At 48.2% G+C, this 25,930-nt stretch overlaps 1 protein-coding gene across 2 annotated transcripts in view; it reads right to left on the minus strand.

Annotated features, from left to right (window-relative positions):
* Positions 1-25,930, minus strand: part of COG7 (component of oligomeric golgi complex 7) — a 91,915-nt gene that overhangs the window by 62,879 nt on the left and 3,106 nt on the right. For both annotated transcript variants that reach the window (XR_003943024.1, XM_030211087.1), the window contains exons 2-6: positions 16,282-16,430; positions 8,622-8,738; positions 4,548-4,716; positions 4,255-4,337; positions 3,090-3,212 (exon numbers count right to left, since the gene is read on the minus strand). Coding sequence is in view for 1 of the 2 variants with exons in the window: in XM_030211087.1 (XP_030066947.1) it covers positions 3,090-3,212; positions 4,255-4,337; positions 4,548-4,716; positions 8,622-8,738; positions 16,282-16,430 (641 nt within the window). In the remaining variant the exon portion in view is untranslated. The remainder of the gene's footprint in view (positions 1-3,089; positions 3,213-4,254; positions 4,338-4,547; positions 4,717-8,621; positions 8,739-16,281; positions 16,431-25,930) is intronic.

The following is a 25,930-nucleotide window of genomic DNA, read 5'->3' on the forward strand; positions in this document are numbered from 1 at the left end:
ATTGATCAATACTAATATGCAGACAGCAGTCCAGCTGCGAGATGAGTACTATTGGGTCTTTTACACTGAATGTCACATGCACGATTATCTCCCAGTTGGTGATGTCAAATGTGTGCACTTGGTACAAAGAACAAGTCTAACCTCTAGTTGTTAGAGCAGCAAATTTAGAGGAGCTGAGGCAAAGAGGTATATAGAGGAGACCTACAGGGACTCAAACCCACCTCCCCACTCCCCCCTTTTTCTATTTCTGTTGATGGCTCTCTCATGGGAATTTTTGGGTGGTAGGGCTTGGGGATCCCTGCCAGCCACTTCATAGGTGTGCTGCTATTGGGCGGGGCGGGCCTGGGCCCACCCGGGCCCACCCGGGCCCACCCTTGGCTACGCCACTGGTTCTTCCAAGCAACACCCCCACTCCAAAATACCATCTTCGGATACTGAAGTAGTGTCCCCTATCCCTTACAAACCTCCCTTCTGGAATGATGGGTTGTAGCGAGTTTTTCTCCATCAGCATGACCTTCCCATCCTCTGCTTCCAGCGTGTCTGAATCTGTGGATCCTCCTGTTACCATATGCAGTTAGCATAGGGTTTAAAAAGGATTTGGCTAAGTTCCTAAAAGAAAAGTCCATAAGCCATTACTACAGTAGACTTGGGGAAAATGCTTATTTCTGGGATAAGCAGCATAACATCTGTTTTGGAATCTTGCCAGGTACTTATGGCCTGTATTGGCCACTGCTGGAAACAGAATACTGAGCTTGATGGACCTTTGGTCTAACCTAGTGTGGCAGTGCTTACGTTCTTTTCCGGAGATGGGAAGATGGTAGAACGAGAGGACATGAAATGAGATTGAAGGGGGGCAGACTCAAGAAAAATGTCAGGAAGTATTTTTTCACGGAGAGAGCGGTGGATGCTTGGAATGCCCTCCCGCGGGAGGTGGTGGAAATGAAAACGGTAACAGAATTCAAACATGCGTGGGATAAGCATAAAGGAATCCTGTGCTGAAGGAATGGATCCTCAGGAGCTTAGTCAAGATCGGGAGGCGGGGCTGGTGGTTGGGAGGCGGGGATAGTGCTGGGCAGACTTATACGGTCTGTGCCAGAGCCGGTGGTGGGAAGCGGGACTGGTGGTTGGGAGGTGAGGATAGTGCTGGGCAGACTTATACGGTCTGTGCCAGAGCCGGTGGTGGGAAGCGGGACTGGTGGTTGGGAGGTGAGGATAGTGCTGGGCAGACTTAATACGGTCTGTGCCAGAGCCGGTGGTTGGGAGGTGGGGATAGTGCTGGACAGACTTGTACGGTCTGTGCCAGAGCCGGTGGTTGGGAGGCGGGGATAGTGCTGGGCAGACTTATACGGTCTGTGCCCTGAAGAGCACAGGTAGAAATCAAAGTAGGGTATACACAAAAAGCAGCAAATATGAGTTATCTTGTTGGGCAGACAGGATGGACCGTGCAGGTCTTTTTCTGCCGTCATCTACTATGTATGTTACTATTCTCCCTGTCTCCTCAGCTCGAAACCTTGGGGTCATCTTTGACTCTTCTCTCTCCTTCTCTGCTCATATCCAGCAGATTGCCAAGACCTGTCGTTTCTTTCTTTACAACATCCGTAAAATCCGCCCCTTTCTTTTCGAGCACTCTACCAAAATCCTCATCCACACCCTTGTCACCTCTCGTTTAGACTACTGCAATCTGCTTCTTGCTGGCCTCCCACTTAGTCACCTCTCCCCTCTCCAGTCGGTTCAAAACTCTGCTGCCCGTCTCGTCTTCCGCCAGGGTCGCTTTACTCATACTACCCCTCTCCTCAAGACTCTTCACTGGCTCCCTATCCGTTTTCGCATCCTGTTCAAACTTCTTCTACTAACCTATAAATGTACTCACTCTGCTGCTCCCCAGTATCTCTCCACACTCGTCTTTCCCTACACCCCTTCCCGTGCACTCCGCTCCATGGATAAATCCTTCTTATCTGTTCCCTTCTCCACTACTGCCAACTGCAGACTTCGCGCCTTCTGTCTCGCTGCACCCTACGCCTGGAATAAACTTCCTGAGCCCCTATGTCTTGCCCCATCCTTGGCCACCTTTAAATCTAGACTGAAAGCCCACCTATTTAACATTGCTTTTGACTCGTAACCACTTGCCTCCACCTACCCTCCTCTCCTCCTTCCTGTACACATTAATTGATTTGATTTGCTTTTTTTTTTTTTTTTGTCTATTAGATTGTAAGCTCTTTGAGCAGGGACTGTCTTTCTTCTATGTTTGTGAAGTGCTGCATACGCCTTGCAGCGCTATAGAAATGCTAAATAGCAGTAGTAGTAGTAGAGACATCCCACCTCCCTTCTAGCAGCTTCTGTGCCGCCCTGGAGGAGGAGAGGTCACCTGGCAGGACGTTATAGGTATTCCAAGAAGTCTGTGGTTCTCAGCCTCCGATCCATCTGCTGGTCAGAGTGCATAACCCATCTGTGCCAGTCTGGAGGGACACTATGGAATGCTACACTTTTTAAAGCCTCAGGCAAAAGATACTGTACCAAAATAGAAAAGAAAAGTAAAACTCAAAACCAAACTTTTCAGCTCCCCTAACTCTTTCTCTTCACTTATCACATTCCTCATGCTGTCTCCCTACCATCATCTCTCTCCCCCCAGGTTCCCTTGGCCCCCCTCCTCCTTTTCCCTTTTACTGTCTCTCCTGGTTCTCACCACTAAATTTTATAGCGGTGGAAGATAAATCACCCAAACCTTGCCACAGCAATTTACAATTAATCATTACGCGAAAAGAAAAACATATCTGAGTTCTTGTTCTCAGAGTAATTTTTTGGCAATAAAAACCAGAACAATTGTTCAAATTCCTTTTACAGGGTGATGGTTATCTTCGTTACTTTCAGGTTGATGAGTCACCGGACCAAGTATGAAATCAGATAAAGAGTTGCTACTTTTAAAGGAAGCCACTGAAAAATAACCTTCATTGGAAACAGACACAGAGCACCATCACTTTGCTTATCCAATGCAGTTTTCTGAATGACATGCTGAAAGTTGGATTCCATTGTTCAAAGGCGTTTACTGGCGTTAGCTGAGAGTTAATTCTTCCTGCATTAAAGACATGTACCTGTGTCGTCCACTGGAGCTGCAAATGCCAAGAACCAAGCAAAGTGTCGTAGAATTCGGTCAACTGTCGATCTAACGTCAAGTCACTTTGACACAGCTCCTGCCACACACTGACCAGCTGCACCTGCAAACAGAACCAAATGAGAAGGAAAATAAGGGATCATAATAGAGCAGCAAGATCAGTCACTAAGAAGTTCTTGGCTTTTTCCTTCAGTTCACGCAATACCTTCATTGCAGGAATGTGAGCAGAGCATGAAATGTGTCACAAAATTAAAACGGTTTCCTTCCTGCTCCGATTTCCAAGAACCCTACACTGACTGACTGACTAAGTTATAAGAAGTAAGTAAACACCTGAGGAGCAGGACTTTTCTTCCACAAGAGATACATCATTCTATCAAGCAGGTGTTGCAAACATTTCACATTATGAGATGAGATAAGATAATGATTTCAGTCATGACAGCAACAACTGAACAAAAGCACACGAGATCATTCACAACCTAGAAAAAGAAAAACACTTGCTGCTAGACCATAGGTGCAACATGTAGATAAAATGCAAGATGAGGGCACATACACGCAGATAGAGGATGTGAGACAGGCATGCATGCACACACACACACAGCCAAATATGCAAATACAAGATGCTTACACACAGAGAGAACCAGAGAATGCACACACAAATACAGTGCTAGAGATGCAAATACAAGATTCAAAAACACAAATGCAGAACACACAAAACAAATACAGGGTACCAAAGACACTCAAGCACACACAAAATACAGGATATCAACCTAGCATATGCACACAAAGAATCATACACGCATGTACACATACATCTATAATGGACACACGTACTGAAAGGGGCCAGAGACAGACAGACATGCACAGATGGTACAGACACTCAGAAAGGGACATGAAAGAGAATGCAAAAGAAGATACAGAAGAGAAATCACAAACGGGCTGCAGATGAGATCTGGTTAGTGGACAAACCTTAAAACAAACTTTTCATGCCACAGAGTCTGAGGTCTCTGTTTCAGGTTTTAATGCTGAAAGGTTTCTTCACTCAGCTACATGTCACTAAATGAAGACGTAATCCAGCCTTTTGACTAGTTAACATGGAAGGGGTGAAACTGTCCACTAAAGAAGCCCCTGAGTGTAGGAAGAAATACCTTGTGACATTTGTAATAGTAGGCCAGCAGCTGTGGCACACGCTCCATTTCTGTGAACACTTTCACAAACACTTTGGCCTGATCTGAAACACAAACACATTACATGAAATAGCCTGGAACAGCACAAGGATACCAAGGACTAGTAGAGGAGCTCTGCAACTCAAGCCTGCCACCTTGTGGTCACTACCCAAACTTCACTGCTGCGAGACATCAATGTGCCACAAGTCAAGATTTCATAGCACCAACACGTACAAGAGAGTCGCTCATCTCGGTATCATATCAACAAGCCTCACCCACAGACTGTGTGTTGAAGGTGGCTACAATCTGCGGACTGGCCAGGGCCTCCAACCTGTTCTTCAAAGCTTCTAGGTGCACACATTTCTCGGTGTAGTCTGGAGTATCAACCAACATAGCCAAGCTGCTCTGCATACTCATTAGCTTCGCAGATATCACAGCAACATTCTGCAAAAGACAGGAAAATCCACACAGCAGCATGAGAAAGGCACCGCTGTCCTCCTTTATACATATAAGAATTAGGCCTTTAGTCCAAGGTATTTATTTCCAGTTAATTAAGGGCTTGGAATTTGTAAAGAATTATATAAAAAGGGATTGAGAATATCTGTCTGTCCAGGGGCAAAATAACTTAGACTGGGATGAACTTTACATTTGGCTAAAGCCAGTAAAAAGAAGACACAAGTTCAAAAATCAGCCAAATAAGAATGAGGTTTCCACAGAAACAAGCCCCCCCCCCCCAAAAAAAAAAAAACCCCAATGCATTTCTATGAGAGAAATTACAACTTCTGCAGCATAGAAAGTTACAGTAAAAGATAGCAGTTAGGGAATTCCTCCTTTCACACTGCCTCTGCACATCCTCTACTCTTCCAAACCCCCAAACTACCCTCATTCCGAAAACATACCCCCTACTCAAACTGATCCCACCCCAACACCCCCCCATAAACTTACCTAACCAACTATCGCCCAGTAGCAACTATTCCACTCATAACCAAACTCATGGGGGGCATAGTGACGAAACAACTCTCTGATTACCTAAACACTCAATTCTGCATGAGTCTCAATCAGGATTTCGGTCAAATCACAGCACCGAAACGGTATTAGTATCTGCAATGAACTCATTCAAACAAGCAATTGCAACTGGTAACAACATACTCCTCCTACAATTCGACATGTCCAGCGCCTTTGACAAGGTTAATCATGGAATACTATTACATATACTAGAATACTTTGGAGTAGGAGGTACAGTTCTCAAATGGTTCAAAGGATTCCTGACCACAAGATCTTACCAAGTAACAACGAATGCGGACATATCACCCCCATGGACACCTGAATGTAGAGTTCCCCAAGGATCCCCCCTATCACCAACTCTCTTCAACCTAATGATGATACCTTTAGCCAAACTTCTAGCCAATCAAAACCTTAATCCCTACATATATGCAGACGACGTCAAGATTTACATCCCATTCAAACATGATCTAAACGAAATCACCAACGAGATCAACCAAAGCCTCCAAATCATGCACTCTTGGGCAGATGCATTCCAGCTAAAACTCAACGCAGAGAAAACTCAATGTCTTGTCTTCACCTCACAACACAACAAAAACAACTACTCCACAATAACCACACCATACTGTTCTCTCCCCGTCACACAAAATCTAAAAATTCTTGGAGTGGAGGAGTGGCCTAGTGGTTAGGGTGGTAGACTTTGGTCCTGGGGAACTGAGTTCAATTCCCACTTCAGGCACAGGCAGCTCCTTGTGACTCTGGGCAAGTCACTTAACCCACCACTGCCCCATGTAAGCCACATTGAGCCTGTCATGAGTGGGAAAGCGCGGGGTACAAATGTAACAAAAAAAACAAAAAAACAAATAGTTACCATCGACTGAAACCTCACACTCGATACTCACGTGAAAAACACAACGAAAAAGATGTTCCACTCCATGTGGAAACTCAAAAGAGTAAAACCTTTCTTCCCGAGATATATCTTCCGTACCCTGGTACAGTCAATGGTAATAAGTCATCTGGACTACTGTAACGCACTGTACACTGGCTGCAAAGAACAGACTATCAAAAAACTCCAAACAGCCCAGAATACCGCCGCCAGACTCATATTTGGAAAAACTAAATATGAAAGTGCAAAACCCCTAAGAGAGAAACTTCACTGGCTCCCTCTCAAGGAACGCATTGCGTTCAAGATCTGCACGATAGTACACAAAATCATTCACGCAGACGCCCCAATCTACATGTTAAACCTTGTGGATTTGCCTCCCAGAAACGCCATAATATCATCCCGCCAATTTCTCAATCTGCACTTCCCCAGCTGGAAAGGACTAAAATACAAGCTGATACACGCCACCACCTTCTCTTACATGAGCACGCAGTTGTGGAATGCATTACCTACAGCCCTGAACGCTATTGACGAAATAACTAACTTCCGCAAATCTCTGAAGATACATCTCTTCCACAAGGCCTACAAAGAGAACCCATAGCCTTACAAAACTACCTCACCAATCCACACAGTTATTACAATCCATCTTCTACCCTGCCTAACACCTTCCTTCTCTCTTCCCTTACCTAATCTTTGAACATTACTAATTGTAACTGAAATCATGGAATGATTATGTCATAGCCAACTCTGTAAGCCACATTGAGTCGCACCGCGCGACGCAGGTGACATCACCCAAAAGTACCCTGCAGAACTGCCTCACCCTTGAAATTACCCTCAGCTGTATTACTACCTCACAAATTGCCCCGACCATGAAAAGAAGCCTCTCATTACTGGACTGTGATCCTACTAACTGCTCCACTCCCCAAAATTATCCTCAAACTGCTCCACATCCCAAAAAAGAAAAAAAAAAAAAAAACACCTCCTCTAATCATACTCACCCCTAAAAACTACCCCCACACAACTGCCCTAGCCCTCACACCAAAATGTCCCTTCCCAAAACACTGCAAACTGTCCCCATCTAAAAACTGGACCTTTCAACTGCCCTGACCCCCCCCCCCCAAAAAAAAAAAACAACAACAAATACCTCTCCAACTGCAGCACTAGACCCAGGAGCCCCCCCCCCCAGACAAAATACATGCTACGCATATGCAGGACACACAAATATGCAGATGTGATGAAATGAATATTCATTTATTTATAAACCATACTATCATCAATCCTACGCAGTGTACAAATAAACATACATAAAACCATAATTAAACTATAAAATCAATACAGTAGTCCATCACAACATAAGAGTAAACGAACAACTTACAGTACCAAACTGGATAATCATACCTTCAGGAATAACATTAAAAAGATTATTCCTGTGTATGGTATGCCAGTTGTTTCCTGAACTGAAGCACTAACTTTTTCTTTTTTTTATTTGCATTTCCATAATTGTTATATATCCATATGTATCAAGCAAAGTATTACATCAAAGAATACCGAAAAAAAAAGGAAGACAGACCAAGAGGGCCAAAACGAAAAGAAAAATCAAGCAAATCCATGCTAATATTCAAGCTAAATTCCTATTTATTCCCTAAATCTTAATTGTCACCTGTTCCAATTCAAATTTCTCCAGCATTAACAAGCTCTAAATGTCAGTGGGGTGGTGGGGCAGTTGTAAGGGGTAGATTTCAGAGATGGTGGTACTTTGCAGCATAGTGGTAAAAGGGTGAGATTGCAGGGTTTTGGAAAAGTTTTGGGGGTCGTTTTTGTGGGTGGGGCAGTTTGCAGAGTACAGGAGCATTTGGGAGTGGAAATTTTTAAGGGCCGATGTATTTTGCTAGAGGATTGTACTTTGTTGGTAGGTAATTTATTTTATTGCATTTGTATCCCACATTTTCCCACCTGTTTGCAGGCTCAATGTGGGTAGGATCACAATAAATATATTTATTATTCTTGAGATGAATCAAGCATCTACAAGGAAAACAGAAAAAAAAAAAAGAAGCTCCCAGGGCAATAAATCTGGACTTCAATTACAAAAAAAGTTTCCTACGTTCCTGTGTGACCCTAGTCACATCTGGGCAAAATTGAATGGACTGCATACAGAACGCCTTAGTCTTCAATTTAAAAAAAGATCTCAATATTAACAATTTCTCCCTTTCAGATGCAAAGGTCACCATAAGAGTCCCAGTCCGCTTAAGCACAGACTCCAAATTTGGGCCAAGAGGCTAGAAGGGGTTACCCCAGATTTATAAGAGCAGGGATTCTCAACCCAGTCCTTGGACAGACCCAACCAGTCAGGTTCTCAAGAGGCCTCCAATAAATATGCATGAGAAATTTGCATGCCTAGTGCAAAGAACACAGTAACACAATAATTCCACCTTGATTCGCCTTACGTATCTAGGTTTAAACTCACTTGTGTTTTGAAGGTTTCCTCAATGTCTGCGCTGAGTGTGCTCCACTTATCAGCTTCCTGAAGTGAGTCTGCAGCTATCTGCATCCGGGATTTCACTTGATCCATCTCCACAAGAACCTGCAAAAGAACAGACTTTGTTCAGGAAAAACAGGGAGAGAGATGAGCAGAGAAAAAGTAGGAGCCAACCGACCAATCAGGAGCAACACTGCAGAGGAAAGGCAGGAACCAACCAATCAGGAGGAATACTGCAGTAAAGGCAGGAACTAATTAGTTAAGGGAAATAACACATGTTCTCATCTGATCTTTTGGATCTGATGGGTAGCAATTTAAGTTGACCACAGTAGGATGCTGAGCTCAAAAGTGGTGTGATCCAGACAGGACTCATCCCACTTATTAACAGCAATTCCAAATCTTCTTTTTCACTTTAACTATAAATGTGTTATTTTACTAGGAAACTCATTTATTTTTTAAGGTTTTTTTTTACATTAGGAGATTAATTTTTTAAAGTAGCAGGGAAACCATGCATTAACGCCAATGGGAGCAGACAATTTTAAGAGTGTGTTTTCATATTTGTATGTTCTTTATATGTGATCTTTTGTAAGCAGGGTAAACATTTTTAACAATACGATAGAGACAGGAAGCGAGTCTTTTTCGATTGAAAGGAAGCTATGAAATGAGGGGGGCACAGGATGAAGGTGAAAGGGGACAGACAAGTAACCTGAGGAAATACTTCTTCACGGAAAGGGTAGTGAAATTGTGGAACGGCCTCCTGGTGGAGGTAGTGGAGACAAAAGCTGTATCTGAAGTCAAGAAAGCTTGGGACAAGTACATAGGATCTCTAAGGGAGAAGAAGGGAGAGTGAGTGGTATGCATGGGCAGACTTGATAGCCAATATCTGCCTTCATGTTTCTAATAGGCCAACCTATGTGAAACCTTAAATTTGCCCCAGTAGCTCAGTCATTTGTTACAGCTCTTGAAGGAACAATTTGGATGTGCCTGGCCTGTCACACTTGGCCTTATAACAGCCAAGATGAAACTGAAAAAAAGAGCCATCAGGAACAAGTCTTGTTCTCTTGCCACCTCAGAGGCTGGAAGACCAGAGGTCTTTAAATAACCTCTCTAGACCCACTGTGAACCAAAGTTATCCCTGAAGAGGAAGCTTGCTAAAGGAGACCTAGGCAATGGACAGCTGAAGTGGGTTCCAAGTTAGCGCTATCAGCTGGCTGAAAGTGACAATAAGCGGTTGGTGAGTCTGTGCAGTATAGCTGGCTGGCAGAAAATGTGGCTGACAGTACCACAGTGCCCCACTGATGGCAAGCCAAGGCCATCCAGAAAGGAAAGGGAAGACATCATGACCCCAGGACAGAGATGAGCAACCCCACATAGAAGAATCTTCCACAACCAGTCTGGAACTGCAGAGAAAGGCAAGCCACCCTCCAGAATCACCATGCTCTAGCTATAATCACAGTGATGTACCTAAGTTATACAGGTACTGATGTGCATCCAGGGCAATGGAGGGTTAAGAGACTGGCCCAGATCCACACTGAGCTGCAGCAGAAAACAAAAACTCAGCTCCCCAGTTTACTGAATCAAGGAACAGGCAACTCCTCCATGCAAAAGCCCTATACTGCCAGGGTATGTATACCATGGACAGAGGGACATAGTGCCCCAGTGCAGATGGAAAACTGCGTCCAGAACCATACAGCTAAAAGTTGGACTCCATACTAAACATCTTGCAACCTATAGATACCAGAAATAGCGTTCTAGGGACAACAGAAAGTTTCACGACAGAAGAAAGTGGAGCATCCAAAGTGTGCTGTCCTCTTTGTGAGCTTTTTTTTTTTTTAACTGTACCAGCCAAAAAGGTAAGGGGACTCCAAGCTCCCCCAAAGAAACAGGGACCAAAAGAAAAAAGGTCTAACTCCCCTGAAGTACCCGAGGACTGCCGACACCAATGAAGCCCACCTTGGGCCAACACCGCTGTGTCCACGCATGGAAGGGAACAGAAGAAAGGGCACAACATGGAAAACATGGACCTCCTGAGCTGCGAAAATGCTGTGTGCCCTAATCCTAGAAAAACCCAAACTGCTGCTGAGAAGGGGCAAGAGAAAAGCACCGAGGCAACTACCTTGAAATAACATCATGCCCCATGGCAAAAGCAGTTGGCAGCCTCATAACGAGAAAACCTGTCCCCAGGTCCCCTGCAGCTGTGCAGACCCAAACTACCACACAGGCCCCTGTAGAATGAAGAGACAAAAGAGGCTCAAAGTTCACTCAACTGAACCAGACCTCCCCTATCCCTTCTGGGAGCCAGGAAGCAGCAGAAACCCGACATGAAGTCGCATCTGTGCCTTAATGGACTGTGCTGTCTCACTGGTATTTTTGTTTTTACGCGAAACAGAACTCCGTTGCTTAAGACATAGGAGAAACCCCCGTTGCAGATGAGCCCCCTCCCCTCGCAAAAAGGTCCCAGAGCTGCATGGGGAAACCCAGCACAGAGAGAGAGAGAGGGGTGGGAAAACATGGCTCGCACACTAACAAAATGTCTGCCGAAGCCATGCTAGCACCAACAGACGCAAGTTCTGCATGTGGAAACGACCAGCAAGGCCCGTACTGCTGCTGCCTCGGGAGACCGCTGGGCGCCTACATCTCCCACTAGAAAAAGGACCGTCGCAACACCTCCTGCCCAACTGCAGAAGCAGCAAGCACACCTTCACACAGTCATGCCACAAAATGGACTAAAACCACAGGAAGCACCCAGCAAAGGCAAGAAAGGAAAAAGAGACTCACCCCTAGGCACAGACAGTAGGCCCCGTTTGTGTCCCAGAGCAGCCAGAGAGAACGCCATCCTCTCCCAATACAGCCCTGATACTAGGGTACCAGTAACACTCTTGAAGCCAGTTGGAGGTCTGAATTAGAAGGCCCCAACACATGGCATGATGGAAGGAGAAAAGAGCAGGGCAGAAGAGGACAGAAGGGTGGGGCAGGGACCTGAGGTGACTAGGTGTACCCTCTAAAGTCAGCACTGCTCAGCCACATACCTCACAGCTCTACTAAACCGGGAAACCCAGAATAGGAGCAGATAACAGATGAGGCCAGGAGCCTCTGAGAGACCATCCAACCTCCTGCTGGAGATAGAGAATACTGACTGGCCAAGGAGCATCCTGTCCTATAAGACACTGCAGTTCAGCGATCTCTATCTCCACAAACCACAAGTCTCTGGATTCGTCTACTGCTGACACTAAGAAAACAGAAAATCTGCTCATGCACTAAAAGTTCATGTCATGAACAGCCCCTGATAAAAACAAAACCCAAAGGTCACGTCCACAATATTGAAAAGCACCATAAGCCGTAATTACTACTACTACTACTACTTAACATTTCTAGAGCGCTACTAGGGTTACGCAGCGCTGTACAATTTAACAAAGAGAGACAGTCCCTGCTCAAAGAGCTTACAATCTAATAGACAAGTGAACGGTCGGTCCGATAGGGGCAGTCAAATTGGGGCAGTCTGGATTCACTGAACGGTAAGGGTTAGGTGCCGAACGCAGCATTGAAGAGGTGGGCTTTAAGCAAAGACTTGAAGACGGGCAGGGAGGGGGCTTGGCGTAAGGGTTCAGGAAGGTTGTTCCAAGCATAGGGTGAGGCGAGGCAGAATGAGCGGAGCCTGGAGTTGGCGGTGGTGGAGAAGGGTACTGAGAGGAGGGATTTATCCTGTGAACGGAGGTTACGGGCGGGAACGTAAGGGGAGATGAGGGTAGAGAGGTAGTGAGGGGCAGCAGACTGAGTGCATTTGTAGGTAAGAAGGAGAAGCTTGAATTGAATGCGGTATCTGATCGGAAGCCAGTGAAGTGACCCGAGGAGAGGGGTGACATGAGTATATCGGTTCTGGCGGAATATGAGACGTGCAGCAGAGTTCTGAACAGACTGAAGGGGGGATAGATGGCTAAGTGGGAGGCCGGTGAGGAGTAAGTTGCAGTAGTCCAGGCGAGAGGTAATGAGAGCGTGGACGAGAGTTCGGGTGGTGTGTTCAGAGAGGAAAGGGCGAATTTTGCTGATGTTAAAGAGGAAGAAGCGACAGGTCTTGGCTATCTGCTGGATATGCGCAGAGAAGGAAAGAGAGGAGTCAAAGATGACTCCGAGGTTGCGGGCAGATGAGACGGGGAGGATGAGGGTGTTATCAACTGAGATAGAAAGTGGAGGAAGAGGAGAAGTGGGTTTTGGTGGAAAGACGATAAGCTCGGTCTTGGACATGTTCAGTTTCAGGTGGCGGTTGGACATCCAGGCAGCAATGTCGGATAAGCAGGCCGATACCTTTGCCTGGGTCTCCGCGGTGATGTCTGGTGTGGAGAGATACAGTTGGGTGTCATCAGCATAGAGATGATACTGGAAACCATGAGATGAGATCAGGGAGCCCAGGGAAGAGGTGTAGATTGAGAAGAGAAGGGGTCCAAGGACCGATCCCTGGGGAACACCAACAGATAAGGGGATGGGGGTGGAGGAAGATCCATGAGAGTGAACTTTGAAGGTGCGGTGGGAGAGATAGGAGGAGAACCAGGAGAGGACAGAGCCCTGGAACCCAAATGAGGACAGTGTGGCAAGAAGTAAGTCATGATTGACAGTGTCAAAAGCGGCGGATAGATCCAGGAGGATGAGGATAGAGTAGTGGCCTCTGGATTTGGCAAGGAACAGGTCATTACAGACTTTAGAAAGTGCTGTTTCTGTCGAGTGAAGAGGGCGAAAACCGGATTGAAGCGGATCAAGGATGGCATGAGAGGAGAGAAAATCAAGGCAGCGGCTGTGGACTGCGCGCTCAAGTGTCTTGGAGAGGAAGGGTAGGAGGGAGATGGGGCGGTAGTTGGAGGGACAGGTAGGGTCTAGTGATGGTTTTTTGAGGAGTGGCGTGACTACAGCATGCTTGAAGGTGTCGGGGACAGTTGCAGTGGAGAGAGAGAGGTTGAGGATATGACAGATGGAGGGGGTGATAGTAGGAGAGATGGTGTTAAGTAAGTTGGTGGGGATGGGATCAGAGGAACAAGTGGTGCATTTTGAGGAGGAAAGAAGGCGGGCGGTTTCCTCCTCGGAGATATCAGGAAAGGAGGAGAAGGAGGTCTGGGTTGGTTGGTTGAGGGAGAGGGTTGAAAGGTGAAGAGGAGGAGGTGGCTTGGTAGTGAACTCAAGGTTGATCTTTTGCACCTTGTCGCGGAAGTAGTCAGCCAGTGATTGAGGAGAGAGTGACGGGGGGGTGGGAGCGGAGGGCACTTTGAGGAGGGAGTTAAGGGTGGCGAAGAGACGACGAGGGTTAGAGCTGAGAGAATTAGTCAATTGGGTGTAATAGTCCTGTTTGGCAAGGAATAGTGAGGACTGGAAGGAGGATAGCATGAATTTGTAGTGAAGGAAATCTGAATGGGTGCGAGATTTCCTCCAGAGGCGTTCAGCAGATCGGGCGCAGGAGCGAAGGTAACGGATGCAAGGGGTCAGCCAGGGCTGGGGATTAGTACGCCTTGTGGGACGGGAGGTGGATGGTGCAAGGGTGTCCAGAGCAGAGGAGAGAGTGGCATTGTAAGCGGAGACAGCCTCGTCAACAGACTCGGAGGACATGATGGAGGGGAGGAGATTAGAAATACTAGATGATAAGGTGGGAGGGTCAATAATCTGGAGATTCCTGGAAGTAGTGGTTAATGTTGGGCGGGGCTGAGGGGGAGGGTGAAGAAGTGTGAAGGTGATCAGGTGATGATCAGAGACAGGAAGAGCTGAGGTGTGGAAATTGGAGGGTGAGCCGGAAGAGGAGAGGACGAGGTCAAGGCAATGGCCATCACGGTGAGTAGGGGTGGTGGAACAAAGCTGGAGGTTGAAGGAGGATGTTAGAGTGAGGAACTGAGAAGCGTGAGAGTTGGACAGGTCATCAACGTGTATGTTGAAGTCTCCGAGAATGAGGGATGGAGATGAGGGTTCAAGAAAAACAGAAAGCCAGGCATCGAAGTCGGTGAGGAAGGAAGGGAGGGATTTATCAGGGGGGCGGTAAATGACTGCCACTCTGAGTGGCAACGGGTAGAATAGACGGATGGAGTGGACTTCAAAGGATGAGAAGCAGTGAGACTGTGGTAGGAGGAGGGGTTGGAAGCTACAGGAGGGCGAGAGTAGTAACCCGACGCCTCCTCCACGGCCAACTAGGCGGGGAGTATGGGAGAAGAGATAGCCTCCATGGCATAGAGCCGCAACTGAGGCAGAGTCGTCAGGGGAGAGCCAGGTTTCAGTTAGGGCAAGCAGGTGAAGGGAATGAGAGATGAAGAGATCGTGGGTGAAGGGAAGTTTGTTGCAGACCGAGTGGGCATTCCACAGTGCACATGAGAAGGGGAGGGAAGAGGGGGGGAGGAGGGGAATAGATATGAGATTGGAGACATCCCGGAAACGTTTGCATGGATAGGACGAAGACAGGTGTGGGGGACCTGGATTGGGATTGATGTCTCCTGCGGATAGCAGGAGGAGGAGCAAGAGAGTGCGGAGGAGGGTGGGGGAGGTAGGGCGACGAAGGCGACGAAGACGGGATGCGCTTAGGAGGAATGGGGATGGGTTAATGGCAGGAAGGAAGTGTTGAAGGTTGAGAGCTAGGAAGGAGGAGGGGGACAGGAGAGATGGTGAGGTGGTGAGGGACGGGGGTGAGTAGGGTATTGCAGTAGTGATCAAGATGGGAGAGGACATGGGTGGGCAGTGAGTTCCAGTGGTAGACAGCGGTAGGGGGAGGGGAAAAAGATTAGGAAGGGACAGGGCAAGGAAGAGAATGTGTAAAGGGGCCATAAGTAGTAACTGAGGTGTTATGGGTATATATGTAGTGACTGAGGTGTTAAGCGATAGATAGAACGGCAGAGCTGGATTAGAGGCTTAAAATTGGAATGGTAGGCAGCAGGCAGGTAGGCACTGCCCAGTAAGAACAAGTCACACCCACTATGTTTGAAAAATGTGGGAGGAAAGGAGGTGAAGAGCCTGAACACAGAGACAGAGCAGTTATCTGCAGGCAGATTAGGTTGCTTGGGAGGGTATATAAGAACTATCACCCTAGGGGTGGGTGGGAGGGATCTAAGTCTAAAATGTACAGACAGAGCTGCAGCACAGCCAGTTAATCTGTAAAAAAGATGGATTTCTCAAGAAAAACTGGTATAGAAGGCTGCCCCTCTAACAGAGAATCAGGTCACACCCACTAAGTTTGAATTTGTGGGGGAGATTCAGAGACAGAGCTGCTAAGTCTAAAATGTACAGACAGAGCTGCAGCACAGCCAGTTAATCTGTAAAAAAGATGGATTTCTCAAGAAAAACTGGTATAGAAGGCTGCCCCTCTAACAGAGAATCAGGTCACACCCACTAAGTTTGAATTTGTGGGGGAGATTCAGAGACAGAGCTGCTAAGTCTAAAATGTACAGACAGAGCTGCAGCACAGCCAGTTAATCTGTAAAAAAGATGGATTTCTCAAGAAAAACTGGTATAGAAGGCTGCCCCTCTAACAGAGAATCTGCCATTATAAGCAAGAAATTCTAATCAGATCAACCAAACACGTAAGTATTTCTGACTTTAGCAACAACTATAATGTAACACATATTTTACAGATTTCTGTATTATCAAGCATAAGACTGTGATTAATCGCATTAAATTATCAAAGGAATACCTGCATAGACTGAGCTGTGTCTTGCTCAAACTTTTTAATGTCTTCCTTCACAAGTATCATTTGCTCTTTGAGAAAAGATGCTTCCTGCTTCAGGGCTTCGATATCACGCAGGACCCGAGGCATGTTCTGCAGCGCCTGGTGACTTGTTTCTGCAAGAAAAACAGGCTGAGCTACTACTTATTCTGCAGCTAACCCCAACCTAAGGAATTTGTTTTACCCTTATCGTACAGAAAGAAAGCATAAATAAGTTAATGTCCCAAGGATGCTAGGCTGCATAGAGAGAGGTATAACAAGCAGAAGAAAGGAGGTGTTGATGCCCCTCTACAAGTCATTGCCACGTGGAGTATTGTGTTCAGTTTTGGAGGCCGTATCTTGCTAAAGATTTAAAAAGACTGGAAGCAGTGCAAAGAAACGCTACGAAAATGGTATGAGATTTGCGATGCAAACTGTACGAGGAGAGACTTGCTGACCTGAACATGTATACCTTGAAGGAAAGGAGAAACAGGGGTGACATGATACAGATGTTCAACTATTTGAAGGTAAAATTATGTATCATACCTGATAATTTTCTTTCCATTAATCATAGCTGATCAATCCATAGACTGGTGGGTTGTGTCCATCTACCAGCAGGTGGAGATAGAGAGCAAACTTTTGCCTCCCTATATGTGGTCATGTGCTGCCGGAAACTCCTCAGTATGTCGATATCAAAGCTCCATCCGCAGGACTCAGCACTTAGAGAATTACACCCACGAAGGGACACTCTGCCCAGCTCACCACCGCCGAAACGGGGGAGGGGAATTAACCCAGCTCATCCCCACACAAGTGGGGGAGGGGAATCCGTCCAGCTCATCCCCGCGGAGCGGGGGAGGGACACCACACCCGCCGATGCGGGGGAATCTGGCTTATCCTGCAACCGCAACCGCGGGAGGAGCTGACTGACCCTAACACCGCCGAAGCGGGAGGGGTACAAAGCTGCCCTACAGCCGCACGAAGCGGGAGGGAGTGCCGGCAGAATTTAAATCTCAATCCAGCCCCGTAAAACGGAGGGGAGAGGAATGAAGCAGCTCACTGTAACACAAACTCGTCTCAACTCTTGAAGAATCCAAGTGAAAGAAGAACTTGAACACGAAGTCCTCCTGAAGTAACTGAAGGCTAAACTTGAACCTAAAATTCAACCAGAATATAAACAGTACAGATATCTGGGAGGGGCTATGGATTGATCAGCTATGATTAATGGAAAGAAAATTATCAGGTATGATACATAATTTTACCTTCCATATCATCAAGCTGATCAATCCATAGACTGGTGGGATGTACCGAAGCAGTACTCACCCAGGGCGGGACATAGAAATCCCTGACCGCAACACTGAAGCTCCAAACCGGGCCTCCGCCCGAGCAGCCACAGTCAAGCGGTAATGCCTGGCAAAGGTATGGGCCGAAGCCCAAGTTGCCTCCTTGCAAATCTCTTCCAAGGAGACGGACCCTAAGCCGCTGCAATGGCTTCCTTGCCCATCTTGCCACTGTAGGCTTAGAAGCCTGCAGACCCTTACGAGGACCTGTAAACAGGACAAACAGATGATCCGATTTCCGGAAATCATTGGTCACTTCCAAGTATCTGATGATGACTCGTCTCACATCCAGAAACTGAGAGCAGAGTATTCCTCTGGGTAGACCTCCCTACGAAAGGAAGGGAGACAGAGCTGCTGAATCACATGGAAGCGAAAAACAGTCTTGGGCAGGAAGGAAGGCACTGTGCGAATAGTCACTCCTGCCTCAGTGAACTGCAGAAAAAGCTCTCGACATGAGAGTGCCTGGAGCTCGGAAACTCTTCTGCCTGAAGTGATAGCCACCAAAAAGACTGCTTTCAACGTCAGGTCTTTCAGAGATGCCCTCGACAAGGGTTCAAAAGGCGGCTTCTGCAATGCTCTTAGCACCAGGTTGAGATTGCACGCAGGCACCACTGAGTGCAGAGGAGGGCGCAGGTGATTAACTCACTTGAGAAAGCGCACCACATCTGGCTGCGAAGCCAGGGAAGCACCCTTCAGGCGGCCCCTGAAGCAAGCCAGAGCCGCTACCTGAACTTTCAGGGAACTGAGCGACAGGCCTTTGTCCAGACCTTCTTGCAGGAACGCCAACACTGAAGAAATTGGAGCAGTGAAGGGAGAAAGTGAGCCTGCTTCACACCACGCTGCAAAGATACGCCAAACCCTGGCGTAAGCAGTAGAAGTAGAGCGCTTCCTCGCTCTCAGCATAGTGGCGATGACCTTGTCTGAGAAGCCCTTCTTTCTCAGACGCTGCCGCTCAATAGCCAGGCCGTAAGACCAAAGGGGGAGGGATCCTCCATCACCACGGGACCCTGATGCAACAGGCCCTGCTCCACTGGCAGCCGCAGAGGATCGCCGACTGAGAGCCTGATCAAGTCCGCATACCAGGGACGTCTGGGCCAATCCGGACCCACCAGGATTACCCTGCCGGGATGCTTTGCCACCCGGTCTAGCACCCTGCCCAACATGGGCCAGGGCGGGAACACATAGAGAAGCTCTTGTGTCGGCCACTGTTGGAGAAGAGCATCTACTCCCAGGGATCGAGGGTCCCGTCCTCTGCTGAAAAAGCGCGGCACTTGGCACTTGGCAATTGGCCGATGACGCCATCAGATCTAGGCTCGGCTGGCCCCAGCGCTTCGTGATGTCCAAGAACGCCTGAGCAGATAGCTGCCACTCTCCGGGCTCCAAGGTATGGCGACTGAGAAAGTCCGCCTTGACATTCATGACTCCGGCAATGTGGGCCGCTGAAAGCTGCTCCATGTTCGCTTCCGCCCACTGGCATAGATTCATAGCCTCCTTGGCTAGAGGGGCGCTCTTGGTACCTCCCTGGCGGTTGACATAGGCCACAGCCGTGGCATTGTCCGACAGGACCCGTACTGGCTTCAACACCAGTACCGGGATGAACTCCAACAACACCAACCGAATGGCTCTGAGTTCCAGGAGGTTGATAGACCACTTGCCTCTGCAGGAGACCAGAGCCCCTGCGCTGTCCTTCCCAAGCAGTGGGCTCCCCAGCCCATCAAAGAGGCGTCTGTCGTGACGACAATCCACTCCGGGGTCACCAGAGGCATTCCTGCAGACAACTTGTCTGTCTGCGTCCACCAGCTCAGCGCCTTGTGCACTGCTGGGTCCAAGGGAAGGCGCACAGCATAATCCTCTGACATCGGAGTCCAGCGCAGCAGCAGAGATTGTTGTAGTGGTCTCATATGAGCCCTGGCCCAGGGCACTACTTCCATCGTGGCCGTCATAGAGCCCAACAGCTGCACGTAGTCCCAAGCCCGAATAGGAGAGGCTACTAGGAACTAGTCCACCTGAGCCTGAAGCTTGACAATCCGATTGTCTGGCAGGAACACTCTGCCCACTTGGGTGTCGAATCGAACTCCCAGATACTCCAGGGACTGAGTCGGGCGCAGCTGGCTTTACTCCCAGTTGATGATCCACCCCAGGGAGCTCAAAAGAGCAACCACCCGGTTCACAGCTTTGCCGCACTCTGCATAAGAGGGGGCTTGGATCAACCAGTCGTCCAGATAAGGATGGACTTGAACTCCTTCCTTCCTCAGGAAGGCCGCGATGACCACCATTACTTTGGAGAAGGTCCGCGGAGCAGTAGCCAACCCGAACGGGAGGGCTCTGAACTGGAAGTGTCGGCCCAGTACTGCAAAACGCAGAAAGCGTTGATGAGGAGGCCAGATGGGAATATGCAAGTACGCTTCCTTGATGTCCAAGGATGCCAGGAACTCTCCTGCCTTCACTGCCGCTATAACAGAGCGGAGGGTCTCCATGCGAAAGTGCCGAACTTTCAAGGCCCAATTGACCCCTTTGAGGTCGAGGATAGGCCGTACAGAACCTCCTTTCTTTGGTATCACAAAGTAAATGGAGTAACGTCCCTTGCCAAGCTGATTTTCTGGCACCGGAACGACCGCCCCCAGGCGGATCAGATTGTCCAAGGTCTGCTGCACTGCCACAGCTTGACCGGAGACTTGCAGGGAGAGAGTACAAACCCGTCTTTTAAGGGTCGGCAGAACTCTAGCTTGTAGCCGTCTCTGATGACTTCCAGCACCCAAGCGTCTGAAGTTATTGTGGTCCACTCGCCCATAAACGAGGACAGCCGTCCTCCAATCTGCACTGAGGCGTGGACCAAGGCCCCGTCATTGGGTACGAGACCCTGGGGGAGAACCGGAGGGAGCACCTCCGGGACGGCGGTCTCTGCGAAAGGAATGCTGCTTGGGGGAGAAGTTCCTCTTGAAGGGAGAGGGGGCAGAGGAGCCCGACCTGCCCGGGCGGTACTGACGGGCTTCCTGAAACCGTCCTCTGGAGGTACCAGGGCGAGTACTAGCCCGAGCCCTGACCTCTGGTAACTTCTTGCCCTTAGACGTGCCGAGATCGGTCACGATTTTGTCCAGCTCGACCCCAAAGAGCAGCTTGCCTTTAAAAGGCAATCTATCCAGGCGGGATTTAGAGGCGTGGTCAGCAGACCAATGCTTCAGCCAAAGCCACCGCCGCACAGAGATTGTCTGAGCCATGCCTTTAGCTGAGGCTCTCAAGACATCATACAGCAAGTCTGCCAAATAGGCTAAGCCCGATTCCAGGGCCGGCCAATCAGCCCTCAAGGAATGATCCGAGGGGAAAGCCCGCTGCACCATAGTCAGGCACGCCCTGGCCACATAGGAGCCGCAAACTGAGGCCTGCAAACTTAAAGCAGCCGCCTCAAAGGACGACCTTAAGGCCGCCTCCAATCTTCTGTCTTGGGCGTCCTTTAGGGCCGTGCCACCTTCCACCGGCAACGCCGTTTTCTTAGTCACCGCAGTGATTAAAGAATCCACGGTAGGCCACAGAAAGGCCTCACGTTCACTTACAGGCAAAGGATAGAGGCGGGACATAGCCCTAGCCACTTTAAGGCTCGCTTCCGGGACATCCCATTGAGCCGAAATAAAGGTGTGCATGGCATCATGCACGTGGAAGGTTCTAGGCGGGCGTTTCGTCCCCAGCATAATGGCAGAGCCAACAGGGGCTGAGGGAGAGACGTCCTCCGGAGAGGAAATCTTCAAAATGCCCATGGCCTGCACAAACAGGTTGGGCAAATCCTCTGAGCTAAAAAGTCGCGCTGCAGAGGGGTCATCCGCTCCATCCGAGCGGGGATCCGTCTCCTCCAAGGAATCCGCAAAGGACCGTTGGGAGAACTCAGATACGCTGCCCTCATCTACATCGGAGGAGACAAAGTCCTCCAAGGCCTGGGAATCAACCCGAGGGCGTTTACCTCCGGGGGCCTCAACCTCTTTACCTGACGAGGGAGCAGGGGCAGCGTTCTGCATAAGGAAGGCCTGATGCAGCAGCAAAATAAACTCGGGGGAGAAACCCCCCAGACTGTGCACTTCCGCAGCCTGGGCAACAGCCCTAGACGCACCCTCAACCGGCGCTTGCAAGAGCGGGGGAGAGACATGCTGCGCATCCAAGATGGCGTCCGGCGCGACACTCCGCGAAGGAGCCGCGCGGGAAAAACGGCGCTTAATTTTAGCCGCCTTTGTGCCGTCGCCCAAATTAAGGGCGTTCATGGCATTAATGTCTCCTACCTCAAGGGCGGCCCAAGAAGAAGCCGTCCGAGCCGCGTGGCCGGCCAAGATGGCGGAGGCGAGGAGCGGGGGATGGGCGTTTATGGCGGGAAAAACCGCCACACCGGAGGAAGGACCGGGACACTCATCGGTCACAAAACTGTCACCCAACAAGGGCGAATCAGACTTTAAGACCCCCGCATCCCCTCTAGAAGCGCCCAAGCGATCCGGGGAGCGACTCTTTACGCCCTCGCCCTCCGACGCCATATGCCACGTGGAGATAAATCGGGGAACCCCCTGCCCGCTATAAAAAGGTAAAAATTACCTGCTTTCCGCTCCGAGCTGTAACGACCTGGTGTCCCAGTGAGTAGCTGCAATGAACGTTTAAATAAACATCGAAATAAACGCCTTTAAGGACGTTCAAAATTTTTTTTTTTTTTTTAACGGAGCCAGCGGGAGGGGGGAGAAAAGGAGGGACCTGGCACCACCAGGTTTGCACTTGCTCAAAAGAGCCCTCAACCCCAGGCACTCAACAAAACCTAAGAATTAGGCTTGGAGGCCTAGCCAGAGCTGCTGCTGTGTGTGACCACCACCTGCTGAGATAGAGAACATACTGGGGAGTTTCCGGCAGCACATGACCACATATAGGGAGGCAAAAGTTTGCTCTCTATCTCCACCTGCTGGTAGATGGACACAACCCACCAGTCTATGGATTGATCAGCTTGATGATATGGAAAGGTATTAATCCGCAAAAAAAACTTTTCCGGAGACAGGAAGGTGGTAGAACTAGAGGACATGAATTGAGGTTGAATGGGGGCAGACTCAGGAGTAATGTCAGGAAGTATTTTTTCACGGAGAGGGTGGTGGATACATGGAATGCCCTGCTGTGGGCGGTGGTGGAGATGAAAACAGTAATGGAATTCAAACATGCGTGGGATAAACACAAAGGAATCCTGTTTTTAGAAGAAATGGTCCACAGAATCTTAGTGGAGATTGGGTGGCAATGCCGGTAACTGGGAAGCAAAACCAGTGCTGCGCAGACTTCTACGGTCTACACCCTGATCGTGACTGAATAGATATGGACGGGCTTGAGTGTAAATTTTAAATGGGCTTCAACGTTACCTTCAGAACATTTAGTACAGGAACAGTGCTGGGCAGACTTTTACGGTCTGAGCCCTGAGAAAGGCAGGGACAAATCAAACTCAGGCATACATATAAAGTATCACATACCATGTAAAATGAGTTTGTCTTGTTGGGCAGACTGGATGGACCGTTCAGGTCTTTATCTGCCGTCATTTACTATGTTAAGAAGCATATGGTCACTGTATCAAAAATGTCTTCCTTCTCTTTATGGAACTGAAATATTCATTTGTTCTTGCTTAGTCCAAAAAGCCTTTTTATTAATTTCATTGCATGCTACACTTTCTACATGCAAGGATCAGTGAGCTCTGCCCCTGTAACATCACCCAAAGGTGCCTCAAAGCCTGTTAAACACTAGAACTGCAGTGCTACACTGCAGACATGCTGACAAAGAGGCCCAGACTTGCAAGTGAACTTTCTATACATTTAGAGAACATTTTCCATGATTTTTGCCACATTCCATTTGAGTAATAAATTTGGGCCTTGTGTGATCTTCTAAATCTGGGGTACAGTAGGTGATCATTCTGTATGTGTGAGAAGGTGGGTTTTCAAACTTTTCTTGGATAGATAGTATTTTGGGTCTACCTATTTTCAAGGTTTGAAATTGGGTTGTTAGATATGAGGAGCAGGCTGAAAATTTGGGAAGTCGGGGTTCAAATCCTGCTTCTACTACTGATTGTTCTTGTAACCATCAGAAAGTCACTTTACTCTCCACTGTCTCACATATAACCTAGACTGTAGGGAAATAAGTTCTGTACCTGTTTGTAACACATCTTGAACTTCAAAAAGAAGCAATTAAACCTCAACTCCAAATGATTGCTGTTTTGGGGTTACTTTTTGTGGGGTGGGTTGTGTAGTATCAAACATATAAATGGCGAGTGACTTCCCTCTCTGTCCCGCCCCCACGTCAATACGTGATGATGGGGGTGGGACAGAGAGGGAAACTGCACGAAGTTGCCGACGTCGCTACTGCTCCCCCCCCCCCCCGAGGTCACCGCCGCCGCCCCCCCTCCACCCGGCTCGAGCCCTCTCTTCGGTATTGAACTTACATCAGCGAAATGCAGCACGCAGAACAGCTGAGCTCCCTTTGCCCTTTCTTCCCTGCCTGTGTCCCGCCCTCGCTGACGTTACGTCACACGAGGGCGGGACACAGGCAGAGAAGGAAGGCCGACGGGAGCTCAGCTGATCTGCGTGCTGCCTGCGTTTCACCGATGTAAGTTCAATACCGAAGAGAGGGCCCGGGCCGGGTGCAGGGGTGGTGGCGGTGACTCCAGGGGGGGGGGGGGGCAGCGCCGAGGGGAGGGGGCCTTGCCAAAACCCCATACTAGCCCGTTTTAACGGGCTCAACGGCTAGTATAGTACATATAAGTACATAAGTAATGCCACACTGGGAAAAGACCAAGGGTCCACGAGCCCAGCATCCTGTCCCAGCGGCCAATCCAGGCCAAGGGCACCTGGCAAGCTTCCCAAATGTACAAACATTCTATATATGTTATTCCTGGAATTGTTGATTTTTCCCAAGTCCATTTAGTAGTGGTTTATGGACTTGTCCTTTAGGAAACCGTCTAACCCCTTTTTAAACTCTGTCAAGCTAACCGCCTTCACAACGTCCTCTGGCAACAAATTCCAGAGTTTAATTATGCGTTGGGTGAAGAAACAATTTCTCCGATTTGTTTATCAATAGAAATCAAACATGGAAAAGAAAATATGGTGATACCTTTTTTATTGGACAAAAGTTAATACATTTCTTGATTAGCTTTCGAAGGTTGTCCTTCTTCGTCAGATCGGAAATCTGACGAAGAAGGGCAACCTTCGAAAGCTAATCAAGAAATGTTTTAAGTTATGTCCAATAAAAAAGGTATCATCTTATTTTCTTTTCCATGTTTTATTTTGTTTGATTTCTATTGATAACCTTTAAGAGTAGACTAACACGGCTACCACACCTCTCTACTCCGATTTGTTTTAAATTTACTACACTGTAGTTTCATCGCATGCCCTCTAGTCCTAGTATTTTTGGAAAGCGTGAACAGACGCTTCACATCCACCTGTTCCACTCCACTCGTTATTTTATATACCTCTATCATGTCTCCCCTCAGCCCTCTGAGGGGAAGTTATTAAGAACATTAAATCTAGTTGCCATTGTATCGCTCCATGGTGCGACCACATCTTGAGTACTGTGTTCAATTCTGGTCGCCGCATCTCATCTCAAGAAACATATAGAAGAACTGGAAAAGGTGCAGCGAAGGCCGACTAAAATGATAGCGGGGATGGGACGACTTCCCTATGAAGAAAGACTAAGGAGGCTAGGGGCTTTTCAGTAGGTGGCAGTAGCCAATTGAATTATGATCAATTAATGCAGAACACAGGCAGGAAATAGGCAGCTGACAATATGCCCAGAACAAGTGGTTTACCACAGCATAAGAAGACAGTATGCTCAAGCTAGAGGAGGGAGGAGTAGGTTGGCTATGTACAACGTAGCAAAGAAACTCAGGAAAATACACTGGGGAGACATGATAGAGGTATATAAAATAATGAGTGGAGTGGAACAGGTGGATGTGAAGTGTCTGTTCATGCTTTCCAAAAATACTAGGACTAGGGGGCATGCGATGAAACTACAGTGTAGTAAATTTAAAAGAAATCGGAGAAAAATTTTCTTCACACAACGCATAATTAAACTCTGGAATTTGTTGCTGGAGAACGTGGTGAAGGTGGTTAGCTTAGCAGAGTTTAAAAAGGGGTTAGACGGTTTCCTAAAGGACAAGTCCATAAACCGCTACTAAATGGACTTGGGAAAAATCCACAATTCCAGGAATAACATGTATAGAATGTTTGTACGTTTGGGAAGCTTGCCAGGTGCCTTTGGCCTGGATTGGCCGCTGTCGTGGATAGGATGCTGGGCTCGATGGACCCTTGGTC

Source organism: Microcaecilia unicolor, chromosome 8 (assembly GCF_901765095.1).
Source record: "Microcaecilia unicolor chromosome 8, aMicUni1.1, whole genome shotgun sequence".
Classification (NCBI taxonomy): Eukaryota; Metazoa; Chordata; class Amphibia; order Gymnophiona; family Siphonopidae; genus Microcaecilia; species Microcaecilia unicolor.